The following is a 13,886-nucleotide window of genomic DNA, read 5'->3' on the forward strand; positions in this document are numbered from 1 at the left end:
GTAGAATTTTGCAAGCCCAGGCCAGATGGTGGGGCGGGGGGGGGGTGAATGTAATGTGACATGAATCCAAGGTCCCGGTCAAGGCCGTACTCGTGTGTGGAACTTGGCTAAAAGTTCCTGCTTGGCGATTCTGCATATACGTGCGTCCTGAAGGCTGCCTTGGAGAGGCTACTCCCACTTAATAATAATAATAATCTGCATTTTTGTCACAAGTAGGCTTACATTAACACCACAATGAGGCAGCACGGTGGTACAGTGGTTAGCACTGCCGCCTCATGGCGCCGAGGTACCAGGTTCGATCCCGGATCTGGGTCACTGTCCGTGCGGAGTTTGCAGTCTCCCCGGTTTGAGTGGGTTCGCCCCCTCAACCCAAAGATGTGCAGCCTAGGTGGATTGGCCACGCTAAATTGCCCCTGAATTGGAAAAAATGAATTGGGTACTTTAAATTTTAAAAAACCACACAGCAATGAAGTTACTGTGAAACTCCCCATGTCGCCACATTCTGGCGCCTGTTAGGGTACACTGAAGGAGAATTTAGAATGTTCAATTCACCTAACAGCACGTCTTTCAGGCATTTTAGAACGAGAGGTAATAGTCTTAGGATAAGATGGGCAGCATGGTAGCACAGTGGTGATCACAGTTGCTTCACAGCTCCAGGGTCCCAGGTTCGATTCCGGCTTGGGTCACTGGCTGTGTGGAGTCTGTATGTTCTCCCTGTGTCTTCGTAGGCTTTGTACGGGTGGCCTGGTTTCCTCCCACAGTCCAAAGATGTGCAGGTTACGTGGATTGGGCATGTAAAAGGTAGATTGGCCATGATAAATTGCCCTTAGTGTCCAAAAAGGTTAGGTGGGTTTACTGGGTTACAGGGATGGGGTGGAGGCATGGGCTAGGGTGGGGTGCTCTTTCCAGGGGCTGGTGCAGACTCGATGGGCTGAATGCCCTCCTTCTGCACTGTAAATTCTATGATTCCACCGGGTGCTTCAGTTTCCTCCCACAAGCCCCGAAGGACATGCTGTTAGATAATTTGGACTTTCTGAATTCTCCGTGTGCCCAACAGGCGCCAAAATGTGGCGAGTTGGGCTTTTCAGAGTAACTTCATTGCAGTGTTAATGTAAGCCTACTTGTGACAATAAATATTATTTTTAAAAAGTGGTAGCAAATTCCAAAGAGTTGAGGAGAAGCTTCTTCTCCCAAAGGGCTGTGAATCTGTGCAATTCACTACCCCAGAGTGCGGTGGAGCTGGGACAGTAATTTTAGGGAGGAGTTCGACAGATTTTTAATCGGGGTTGAAGGGTTATACTCGATGGGCCAAATGGCCTCATTCTGCTCCTATATCTTATGAATTTATGAAAGGGGGAGACATTGATTTCCTCCCAGATGTTGCCCAGAGGAGAATGTTTTAGTCTGAAACTTATTGTCCAACCTCCACATTGTGACATCGCAAAGGAACTCGGCCTCTAAATCAACCAATAGGAATGAGTCCGCTCTGGGGTGACGTCACTTGCCAGCGCGCAGACGCGGGAGCCCCGCCCCATCCATTGTTCCCCATCCCCCACATATCCTCGAGACAAGGTTCCCAGGCAAACGGCTGACAGTTCCGACCGTCGATGGTTTCCACAGCCCCTCACCCGGGTCTGCGCATTTCTAAGGGAAGGGGAAACTGCGCATGTGTAGGGGAGCTCACTTCTGCTGACCTTCCTGCTGAGGTGTTGACCAATAGGAAGATTGGAGGACCGGAAGGATTCTGCTCCTCCACCAATCACAGCTCCCCCATTGTCTCAATGCGGAAGCTGGACATGGTGTTTTCTGCCGAGCAAAGCTGTTGTTCCCCCAACGCTGAATGAGCTTGAGCTGCACACAGACTCTTGTCTCCAACATCTGTGAAGATAACACTTTCTTTTCTCCCTCTTTCCATTTCTTGTCTCATTCTGACCTTCAACTGGTGACTTGCAGCAACTAACGGGAAAGGAAGTGAATCCAGGGAGGGTGCAGACTCTGCAAAGCTTGGCCCAGGTCTCTCTCTCTCTCTTAAAGACATTGACATCCTTTGCTCCCTCAGCTTGACACATTTATTTGTCTGGCTAAAATGATGATCTCTTTCCTAATGTTCACATTTAAAGGGCTAGTTTCCCCAGGAGATGGCTGACATGAAAGGGAACAGTAAACAGGACAAATCAAACCCAATCAATTACTTCCCTGTCGGAATACACTCCACCATCAGCAAAGTGATGAAAGGAGTCATTAACAGCGCTATCAAGTGGTACTTACTCAGCAAAACCTGCTCACAGACGCTCAGTTTGGGTTCCGCAGGGTCACTCAGCTCCTGACCTCATTACAGCCTTGGTTCAAACATGGTCAAAAGAGGTGAGAGTGACTGCCCTTGGTATCAAGGCAGTATGAAATGAAAATCGCTTGTCACAAGTAGGCTTCAATGAAGTTACTGTGAAAAGCCCCTAGTCGCCACATTCCAGCGCCTGTTCGGGGAGGCTGGTATGGGAATTGAATCGTGCTGCTGGCCTGCTTGGTCTGCTTTAAAAGCCAGCGATTTAGCCCAGTGTGCTGAACCAGCATTTGACCGAGTATGGCATCAAGGAGCCCCAGCTAAACTGGAGTCAATGATAATCGGGGAAAATTCTCCGCTGTTTGGAGTCATACCTGGCACAAGGGAAGATGGTTGTGGTGGTTGGAGGTCAATCATCTCAGCTCCAGGAGTTCCTCAGGGCGCACTCCTTGGCCCAGCCATCTTTCGCTGCTTCATCAATGACCTCCCTTTCATGATAAGGTGAGAAGTGGGGATGTTTGTGGATGACTGCACAATGTTTACCACCATTCGTGACTCCTCAGATAATGAAGCAGTCCATGTCCAAATGCAGCATGACCTGGACAGTATCCTGATGTGGGCTGATAAGTGGAAGTTACATTTATGCTACACGAGTGTCAGGCAATGACCATCTCCTACAAAGGAGGATCTAATCACCGCCCCTTGACATTCAGTGGCATTAGTATCGCTGAATCCTCCACAACCAACATCCTGAGGGTTATCATTGATCAGAAACTGAACTGGACTAGCCATATTAATGTGTTGGCCACCAGGGCAGGCCAAAGACTACAGCGAGTAATGCACCTCCTGACCCCCAAAGCCTGTCCACTATATACAAGGCACAAGTCAGGCGTGTAATAGGATAATCACCACTTGCCTGGTTGAGTGTAACTCCAATAACACTCAAGATGCTGCTCTACACCATCCAGAACAAAGCAGCCTGCTTGACTGCTCCCCATTCCACGAATATTCAAACACGCCACCACCGACGAACAGTGACAGCCGTGTATACCATCTACAATGTGCACTGCAGTAACTCACCAAGGTTCCTCAGACAGCACCTTCCAAACCCACAACCACTACTATCGAGAAGGCCAAGAGCAGCAGATACCTGGGAACCTCAGTACCTACAATTCAAGGACTGCAGCGGTTCAAGAAGGCAACTCATCACCACCTTCTGAAGGGCAACTAGGGATGGGCAATAAATGCTGGCCTCATCATCGATGTCCACACCCCGTAAAATAATTTTTAAAAATGTTATATCGGACAGATATATATCTAGTGTTATATGGAATGTATTAGATATATTATTGATGGTACAGTAATAAAATACATGTATTATTATTTCTAGTTCTGTAATATAGTACTGTAGCTACATTATCTATTTCCAGTCATACAGTTATTGCAGCACTGACAAAATCCTTTTGGAAACTCAAGTCAGTGCTGACTCTCTGCACAGCAATCCAGTCAGTCCCATTCCCCCTCGATATCCCTGTTCATCTGAAAGCTTATTTTCTTCATATTCTATTTTGAACTATTGATCATCTCAACTTCCACAACACTTGTGGGCAGTGATTTTCCGGTCATGACCACTCCATGATTAAATAAAATTCTTCCTCAGAATCTCCCCATCTCTAATCCGTAAATATACTTAGATGGAGAGTCTCTACTCTTGTACAGGTTGTAATGAGTTTAGATTTGTTGATCAGCATCAATCAGCACCTTCATAAGAATTGGGAGGGGAAGGAAGTGAATCCAGTCTGTATATTACACACATTTATCGTCCAGTAACAGAGACATATATCTGTCTGGCAGCCTCGGTGTCCAGGACAGAAAGCTTGGATCTGTCAATCAGCCTGATTCAGTGCCTTCAGGAGAATTGGGAGGGTGAATATTAGATACAGCAGGGTGAGAATGGAGAGAGAGTGTGTGGAATGGAGATTTAGAGCATTTGAGGGAAAGAGAGAAGAAAAAATGTTCGATAGAAACTAGAATTGTCTGTTCTGAGTTTCTGACCTGTACTGACAATGATGATTTTTGTAAAATATTTTTGCAGGAAGTTCGAACGCGAAGAGTTTGAGGCCGATATCTCAAACTAAATATCACGTCAAGAACTGACTGAGTCACTCAATTCTTGGGAACCGAATATCATCGACCTTGGAATCTAGAAGGCAAAACGTTTGTCTATTCTGTCTGATCAAGAGATTTTAAACATCAGTGTGTCTGGAAAAGCACTGAGACACACACACACACACCCGTGTGAGACTGTTACAGAGCACTGACTGTGGAAAGAGCTTCAACCAGTGATACAGCCTGAAAAAATACTACACCATTCACATCAGGAAGAGACTGTATACGTGTTCTGTGCGTGGACGAGGCTTCAACTGATCGTCCAACGTGGTGAGACGCAAGATCACCTGGACCATGGAGAAACCATGGAAATGTGAGGATTATGGGAAGGGATTCACAGCTCCATTCGGGCCGGAAAGGCATCAACACAGTCACACTGGAGAGAAGCCATTCACCTGCTCTGACTGTGGGAAGGAATTCACTCGGTTATCCAACCTGCAGAGACACCAGACAGTCCACACCGGGGAGAGGCCGTTCACCTGCACTGTGTGTGGGAAGGGATTTACTCAGTTATCCACCTTGAAGGTGCACCAGCGAGTTCACACTGGGGAGAGGCCTTTCACCTGCTCTGACTGTGGGAAGGGATTCACTCAGTTACCCAACCTGCAGAGACACCAGACAGTCCACACTGGGGAGAGGCCATTCATCTGCAGTGTGTGTGATGAGGGATTCACTCAGTTATCCACCCTGCAGAGACACCAGAGCGCTCACACCGGGGAGAGGCCGTTCACCTGCTCTGTGTGTGATAAGGGATTTGCTCAGTTATCCAACCTGCAGACACACCGGCGAGTTCACACTGGGGAGAGGCCATTCATCTGCTCGGTGTGTGATAAGGGATTTGCTCAGTTATCCAGCCTGCTGAGCCACAATGTCATTCACACCAATGAGAGACCCTTTAAATGCTCTGACTGTGGGAGTGGGTTTAAAAGCTGTCCGGTACTGATGATCCACCAGCGCCTTCACACTGAGGAGAGACCGTTCAGCTGCTCTCACTGCGCAAAGAGGTTTAGAACGTCATCCAACCTGATGAAACACGTGCGAGGTCACACCTACCAATGAAGCAGAATACCTGGAGGCCTTGTTCATTGTGGCCGGGGACTTTAACCAGGCCAACCTCAAGAGTGTACTGCCAAAATTCCACCAACACATCTCCTGTCCCAACAGGGGCCCCAACATCCTTGACCACTGCTACACAAACATCAAGGGCATCTCTCGATCCATCCCCCAACCGCACTTCGAAAAATCGGACCACAAGACGGTGCTCCTTCTCCCGGCATACAAGCAGAAACTTAAGCAGGAGAATCCGGTTAAGAAAGTCATGCAGTGCTGGTCCGAGGAAATGGAAGAGCTCCTACGTGACTACTTCGAGTCAGTGGACTGGTCCATATTCAAGAACTCAGCAGTCAACCTAAACGGGTATGCCAGCACCATCACAAACTTCATCAGTAAGTGTGTAGAAGATTGTGTGTCAAAGAAGGTAGTACGTATATTGCCCAACCAGAAACCATGGTTTAATCGGGAGATTCACTTCGTACTGAAGGCATTTAAGGCAGGCGACCCTGACCTATACAAGAAATCTAGGTACGACCTCCACAAAGCCAACAGGGCGTCAAGAAACAATACCAGACTAAGCTAGAATCACAGACTAATGACATGGACTCGCGTCGGTTGTGACAAGGCTTAAACAACATAATGAGCTGTAAAGCCAAGTAGAATCTTCGGCAACAGGGCACCCCTCCCCGACAAATTCAATGCATTCTATGTTCACTTCAACAGGAAACCAACAAACCTTTGTCAACTGCTCCAGCAACCTTGGACACACCCACACTCACCATCACAGCCTGCGAAGTCAGATCGGCCTTCTTGAAAGTGAACCCTCGGTAAGCGGTGGGTCCTGACGGGATCCCTGGTCATGAACCCAGATACTGTGCAGACTGGCGGATGTGTTTCCGGACATCCTCAACCTCTCCCTACTCCGTTCCGAGATTCCCACCTGCTTCAAGAAGACCACCATCCATACCGGTGCCAAAGGAGAACCAGGCAACGACTACCATCCGGTGGCCTTGACATCGATCATTATGATGTGCTTCGAGAGGTTGGCCATGAGACACATCAACTCCAGACCCCCAGAGTGCCTTGATCCACTGCAATTCGCATACCACCGCAACCGGTCCACCGCAGACGCCACTGCCATCTCCCTGGCCCTACACTCATTCCTGGAGCATCTCGACAACAAGGACCTCTATGTCAGACTTCTAGTCATTAACTACTGCTCTGCCGTCAACTCCATAATCCCAGCCAAGCTCATATCAAAACTCCAAAACCTAGATCTTGGCTCCTCCCCCTGCAACTGGATCATCAACTTCCTGAAATGAAAGTGAAAATCGCTTATTGTCACAAGTAGGCTTCAAATGAAGTTACTGTGAAAAGCCCCTAGTCGCCACATTCCGGCACCTGTTCGGGGAGGCTGGTACGGGAATTGAACAGTGCTGCTGGCCTGCCTTTGTCTGCTTTAAAAGCCAGCTATTTAGCCCAGTGTGCTAAACCAGCCCCTGACAGGAATCAGTAAGGATAAACAACAATGCCTCCTCCTTTGCGATAGTCGTCAATAGTAGGGCTCCACAAGGCTGCATACTTAGCTCCCTACTATACTCGCTGTACACACACCACTGTGTGGCAAAATTTGACTCCACCTCCATGTTTGTCGATGACACGGCTGCAGTGGGTCGGATCTCAAACAACAATGAGTCAGAGTACGGGAGGGAGATAGAGCATGGTGTAACAACAACAATCTCCCCAGCAATGTCAGCAAAACTAAAGAGCTAGTCATTTCCTTCAGGAAGCAAAATATCGTACACACCCCTGTTTGCCTCAATGGTGCCGAGGGGGAGATGGTTGCCAACTTCAAATTGCTAGGTGTGCAAATCACCAACAATCTGTCCTGGTCCACCAACATCAACACTACGACCAAGAAAGCACAACAGCGCCTATACTTCCTCAGGAAACTCAGGAAATTCAGCATGTCTACATTGACTCTTACTAATTATTACAGGTGCACCATAAAAAGTATCCTATCTGGCTGCAGCACAGCTTGGTATGGCAACTGCTCGGCCCAAGACCGTAAGAAACTACAGAGAGTCGTGAATACAACCCAGTCCATCACACAAACCTGCCTCCCATCCATTGACTCTGTCATGACTGATATGTTCCCAGTGCCCCGTTCTATCCCTGCAGCCCTGCAGTTTAGTTCCCTCAAATGCCGATCCAATTCCCGTTTGAAATCTTCCATTGTCTTCATTTCCACACAACACCTTCCCCTCACAGGCAGTGAGTTCCAGGTCATTACCATTCGCCACATCAAAATATTCCCCGCCCCTCCAACTCGATTTTCAAATTTGCTGATGAGATCGCCACAGTGGGTCGGATCTCAAACAATGACGAGACAGAGTACAGGAATGGTACAGAGAATCTGGTGAACTGGTGCGACGACAATAATCTCTCCCTCAATGTGAACAAAACAAAGGAGATTGTCATTGACTTCAGGAAGCGTAGTGGAGAACATGCCCCTGTCTACATCAATGGGAATGAAGTAGAAAGGGTCGAGAGCTTCAAGTTTTTAGGTGTCCAGAAAACCAACAACCTGTCCTGGTCCCCCCCATGCCGACACGAAGTTAAGAAAGCCCACCAACAACTCTACTTTCTCAGAAGACTAAGGAAATTTGGCATGTCACCAACCTCTCTCACCAACCTCTACAGATGCACCATAGAAAGCATTCTTTGTGGTTGTATCACTGCTTGGTAATGAACCTGCTCTGCCCAAGACCGCAGGAAACTACAAAAGGTCATGAATGCAGCCCAATCCGTCACGCAAACCAGCCTCCCATCCATTGACTCTGTCTACTATTCCCACTGCCTCGGAAAGGCAGCCAGCATAATTAGGAACCCCACTCACTCCAGACATACTCTCTTCCACCTTCTTCCGTTAGGAAAAAGATACAAAAGTTTGAGGTCACGTACCAACCAACTCAGGAACAGCTTTTTGCCGACTGCCATCAGTCTTTTGAATGGACCTTCCTCGTATTAAGTTGATCTTTTCTCTACACCCTAGCTATAGCTGTAACATTATATTCTGCAGTCTCTCCTTCCTTCCCTGTGTACGGTATGGATTGTCTGTAAAGCATGCAAGAAACAATACTTTTTACTGTATACCAATACATGTGACAATAAATCAAATCAAATAAACCTGTCATATTCTTGTCCACCTCTCTCAAATCTCCCCTCAACCTCCTTTGCTCCAAGGTGAACAATCCCAGCCTGACATGAACAAACAAACAGAATAGGTTAATACCTGGGATCAGACGGGAATGTTTAATTTCTGTATGAAAGATACTGGGAATATTGTCCTGGACAATAAATGATTGGAATATTTACCTTGGGTGTGGGTGAATGGAATATATCAATCTGGTATCCTCCTACGTTCTAGTGAAAGTCTGGAATGTGTAGACGGGATGAATAAGTTGATCACTTTCTCTTGGAAATATTGACATGCTTTTTAAAAAAAAATAGAGGACCCAATTATTTTTTCCCAATAAAGGGGTAATTTAGCATGGCCAATCCACCTGCCCAGCACATCCTTTGGGTTGTGGGGGTGAGACCGACGCAGACACGGGGAGAATGTGCAAACTCCTCACAGACAGTGACCTGGGGTCGGGATCGAACCCGGGTCCTCGGCGTCTTAAGGTAGCAGTGCTGACCACCGTGCCACCCAGATATATTTACACCCTGGCCCATGAACTTAATTTTAAAGAAATCCACATTTGAAAGCCCAGATACTACAAGAAATATCAGCACCATAACAGGGCAGATAAGAAAGACACACTCTCTTTGATCTTTTCATCAGAGCATCTGAGAGTTAAGAATATGTGACATGATTTTGGGATACCGGTGAGGATAACCCCCTCATTCCAGGAACCGAGGGAGTCAACCTTCTCTGAACTGCTTACAATGCATTAATCTCATTTCTGAAATAAGGAGACCCAAACTGTACACAGTGCTCTAACCAAAGCCCTGTACAACTGTAGCAAATCATAGCTACATTTATATCCCAGTCCCTTTGCAACAAATGACAATATTCCATTTGCCTTCCAAATCCCTTGCTGTACCTGCAAACTAATTTATTGTGGTTCCTGTACCAGGACACCCAGAAATCTCTGTCCCTCATGCTTCAGCAATCTCTCCCTATTTAAATAATGTTCTGTTTTATTTAACCCTTTCTGCCAAAGTGGACACATTCACATTTTCCCACGTTATGCTCAGTCTGTCAATTTGTTCCCACTCACTTAACCTATTTGTGGTCTTTTGCAGACTCCTTAAGTTCACTTCACAAATTACTTTCCAACCAAACTTTGTGCCATCATCAAATTTAGCCCCCATACATTCAATCCCATCATCCAACTCATTCATATAGATTGTAAAATCGTTGAGGGCCCAGCACTGATCCTTGTGACATTCCACTTGTTGCATCTTACCAACCCAAACGTAACCCATTTATACCTACTCTCTGCTTCCTGTTAGCTAACCAACCTTCTAACCATGCTGATATGTTGCCCCCCCCCCACCCCCCCCATCCTTAGCTCTTAATATGTGTAATAACCTTTGATGTGACATCCTGGGGAATATTTTCTGGAAACCTAGATAAACAGGTTCCCCTTTATTGACATCCCTTGTTACTTCCTGAAAAAGACTCTATAAATTAGTCAATCCCGATTGACTCTCTGAACCACATTTTCAAACATTGTGTCAAAAGAAAAATAAAATCTCCTCTCACCCTCTGGCTCCTTTGCAATTAGCTTAAGAGAGACTCACTTTCAGTTAAAGAGCCTGTCAACCTCTTTCACCCACTTTCCCCAAAGTGAATGAAGTTAAGCAGAAAAATACCACCAAAAATCAAATATTTTCAATGAACCAAGTTTATTAATGAAATAGAACATGGTTTTAAATAATATCGGAACATTACTTGTGGATCAAAGACAACCAGAGTAAAGAGTAACCATGAAAGGATGTTTACAATATTCAGGACCCAAATGTTTCTCTTTGGTTCCTCTGTAGCCTGTTCCTGTGACTCCCCACTTTGGACACATGCACTGAACCCTGGGTTCAAGACACCATCAGCCCTGATCATCCCCATCCCTTGATTTCCCAGTCAGTCCTCTATTAGTGTGACACCCATGGCAGATTCCCAACTGGGGCACAGGCCCTGTTCTTCTCAGCTAAATTCAGCCCTCAGCTCAGTTGCCTGGCTGTCATTGACACGATCAATAACGAGACAGAAAGGTGCCCGAGGCTCAAATGGGAGACAAAACTTGTGGATTGGGATCTCTTTAAAGATCAGTAACTTCAAAACAAAAATCAAATCCCCAGTCAACAAATTAAAGGACCACATGACAGGACATAAGGTTTTATAACTTTACTGCAACAAACAAACTAGAAGCAACATTAACTAAATATTATTTTTGTAGGAAACCTACACCTTAAAAGTATCAGTCCAAAGTGATTCCTGAGGGTTCAGTTCTTTTCTTTTCCCAATCTGGCAGCCTTTAACTCCAGAACAGTCTTTCACAGTGAAAGATTGGCGAGCTACCAGAAAACTGAGACTAACCATAAATAGGTCATTATTTGGTTGGCAAGATGTAACGAGTGGTGTGTCACAGGGATCAGTGCTGGGGAGTCAATCTTTTACAATTTATATCAATGACTTGGATGATGGGACTGAAGATATGGTCATTTAAGTTTGCTGATGATGCAGGCAAAAAGGAAAAGGAGGTGGTGTTGCACTGATAAGGGACGGCATCAGTACATTAATAAGGGAGGATCTCAGATCAGGAATACAAAATGTGAAATCTGTTTGGGTGGAGCCAAGGAACAGCATGGGACGGGTTTGGTGCCAGAGGCACAGTGCTGCCACTCACCCCGAGGAGGTTGTACAGTTTTTTACAGCACTGTTGGCCTGTCTGGACGGTGTTGCTCACGGAGGTTACTGCCTTTGCCACCTGCACCCAGGCACGATGAATGGTGGCAGCTGGCAGCCTCCTTCCCGGGCCGCGGTACTGGGTTGCCCGCCTCTCCTCCATGGCGTCCAGCAGGGTCTCAAGCTCGGTGTCGTAAAGCGGAGTGCCACTCTCCTCACTGCCATCTTGTTGGCTGGGATGGTGGTGGGGAGTGAAGTGTGTTTGTGCAGCTGCAGCTTGTCAGCCTCCTGAGTGTGAATCGTGAATCCGGCAAATCTGCCACGTTTCTCATTGGAATGGACTGTGTTCCCTGTGGTGCCAATCTCTTTCAGTTCCTCCTGCACACTAGTCCCTTGTTCTCCAGTGTTTTTAGGACAATTTCCGTATCTTCCTCTGTGAAGACAGGCACACATTGTTTAGTTTCTCTGCCATTTCCTTATTCCCCATTATAAACTCTCCTGTCTGCCTGGAATGGACCCACATTGGTCTTTGCTAATCTTTTCCTTTTCACATTCCTATAGGAGCTTTTCCTGTCGGTTTTTATGTTTCTCGCCAGTTTGCTCTCATTCTATTTTCTCTTCATCAGTTCCTTGGTCCTTCTTTGATGAATTCTAAAACAAGTTCCCAATCCTCAGACTCACTACTATTTTGGCCACTTTATGAGCCTCTTCCTTTGATCTAATGGAATCTTTAACTTTTCTTGTTAGCCACAGGTTGCATCACTTTTCCTGTCTCAGAATCCCTGAGAGAGAGAAAGAGAAGAGAGAACGAAATGCAGTCCTGGATGTAATTGAAGCAGAAACAATAACAGCAGAATCCATCACTAATCAATTGTGAACTTGTTGGTGTCTCAGCAGGGACGAGGAAACATAGAATCCCTTCCCACACTGAGAGCAGGTGAACAGCTTCTCCCCAGTGTGAACTCGCTGATGTTTCTGCAGGCTGCTTGACTGAGTGAATCCGTTCCCACACTGAGAGCAGGTGAATGGTCTCTCCCCAGTGTGAACTCGCTGGTGTCTCTGCAGGCTGCTTGAGTCAGTGAATCCCTTCCCACAATGAGAGCAAGTGAATGGTCTCTCCCCAGTGTGAACTCGCTGGTGTCTCTGCAGGCTGCTTGAGTCAGTAAATCCCTTCCCATAATGAGAGCAAGTGAATGGTCTCTCCCCAGTGTGAATTCGCTGGTGTGACTTCAGGCTGAATAACGTAGTGAATCCCTTCTCACACTGAGAGCAGGTGAACGGCCTCTCCCCAGTGTGAACTCGCTGGTGCGACTTCAGGCTGAATAACGTAGTGAATCCCTTCTCACACTGAGAGCAGGTGAACGGCCTCTCCCCAGTGTGAATTCGCTGGTGCGACTTCAGGCTGAATAACGTAGTGAATCCCATCCCACACTGAGAGCAGGTGAACGGCCTCTCCCGAGTGTGAATTCGTTGGTGTGACTTCAGGTGGGATAATTGACTAAACCCCTTCCCACACGGAGAGCAGATGAATGGTCTTTCCCCAGTGTGACTGCGTCGGTGAATTTCCAGCACAGATGGGACTCTGTATCCCTTCCCACAGTCCCCACATTTCCACGGTTTCTCCATGTTTTGGGTCTCCTCGTGTCTCTCCAGGTTGGACAATCAGTTGAAGCCTCGTCCACACACAGAACACGTGTACGGTCTCGCCCCGCTGTGAATGGTGCAATGGTTTTTCAGATTATGTAACTGGTTAAAGCTCTTTCCACAGTCAGTGCTCTGGAACACTCTCACTCGGGCGTGTGTGTCTCGGGGCTTTTCCAGTCACACTGATGGTTAAACTTTGTTGAAGTCAACAGGTCTGGCAAACATTTCTCCTAGTTTTAATGATCGATGAACCGAGTGACTCTGTCAGATCCAGACGTGATGTTTGAGATTTCTGTCTGTAAATCCTCTCCTTTTAACATCCTGTAAAAGGAGTTTACAAAAGACATCAGAGTCAGTACAGGACAGAAATTCAGAACAGATTATTTTAATTTCTCTGGAACATTCTTTTCTCTCTCGTTCCCCAAAAGCTGTAAATCTCCATCCCACACACTCTCCCTCCATTCTCACTCTGCTGTCTCTAATATTCACCCTCCCAATTCTCCTGAAGGTGCTGATTCAGGCTGATTGACAGATCCCTGCTCACTGCTTCCTGTCCAGGTCACAGATCATAACAAATAGGAGCTGCAGTCGGCCATTCAGCCCATCAAGCCGACTCGACCATTCAATGGGATCATTGGCCGATTGACCTCAGCACCATTTTTCCACACTATCCCCCATATCCCTCGATATCTTCAATATCGAGACACCTATCACTCTCGGTCTAAAAATACTTGATGCTGAGGCTCCACAGTCCTCTGGGGTAGAGAATCCCAAAGTTTCACCACATTGTCTTTAAATTCATTGCCGGGGCAGCACGGTGGCGCA

The 13,886-nt window shown here is 46.8% G+C and overlaps 1 protein-coding gene and 1 long non-coding RNA gene across 2 annotated transcripts in view; one reads left to right on the forward strand and one right to left on the reverse strand.

Annotated features, from left to right (window-relative positions):
* The first annotated feature begins 1,568 nt into the window (after positions 1 to 1,568).
* Positions 1,569 to 8,692, forward strand: LOC140420516 (uncharacterized). The gene is made up of 2 exons (XR_011946418.1): positions 1,569 to 1,880; positions 4,377 to 8,692. It is a non-coding gene; the product is annotated as an uncharacterized lncRNA (long non-coding RNA).
* A 1,709-nt stretch (positions 8,693 to 10,401) lies between these two features.
* LOC140418022 (uncharacterized) overlaps positions 10,402 to 13,886 on the reverse strand; it is a 59,211-nt gene continuing 55,726 nt past the window's right edge. The window contains 1 exon segment of the mRNA XM_072501452.1: positions 10,402 to 13,076. Within this exon segment, the coding sequence (XP_072357553.1) occupies positions 12,285 to 13,076 (792 nt within the window). The 3' untranslated portion in view covers positions 10,402 to 12,284.

This window comes from Scyliorhinus torazame, chromosome 5 (genome assembly GCF_047496885.1).
Source record: "Scyliorhinus torazame isolate Kashiwa2021f chromosome 5, sScyTor2.1, whole genome shotgun sequence".
NCBI lineage: Eukaryota > Metazoa > Chordata > Chondrichthyes > Carcharhiniformes > Scyliorhinidae > Scyliorhinus > Scyliorhinus torazame.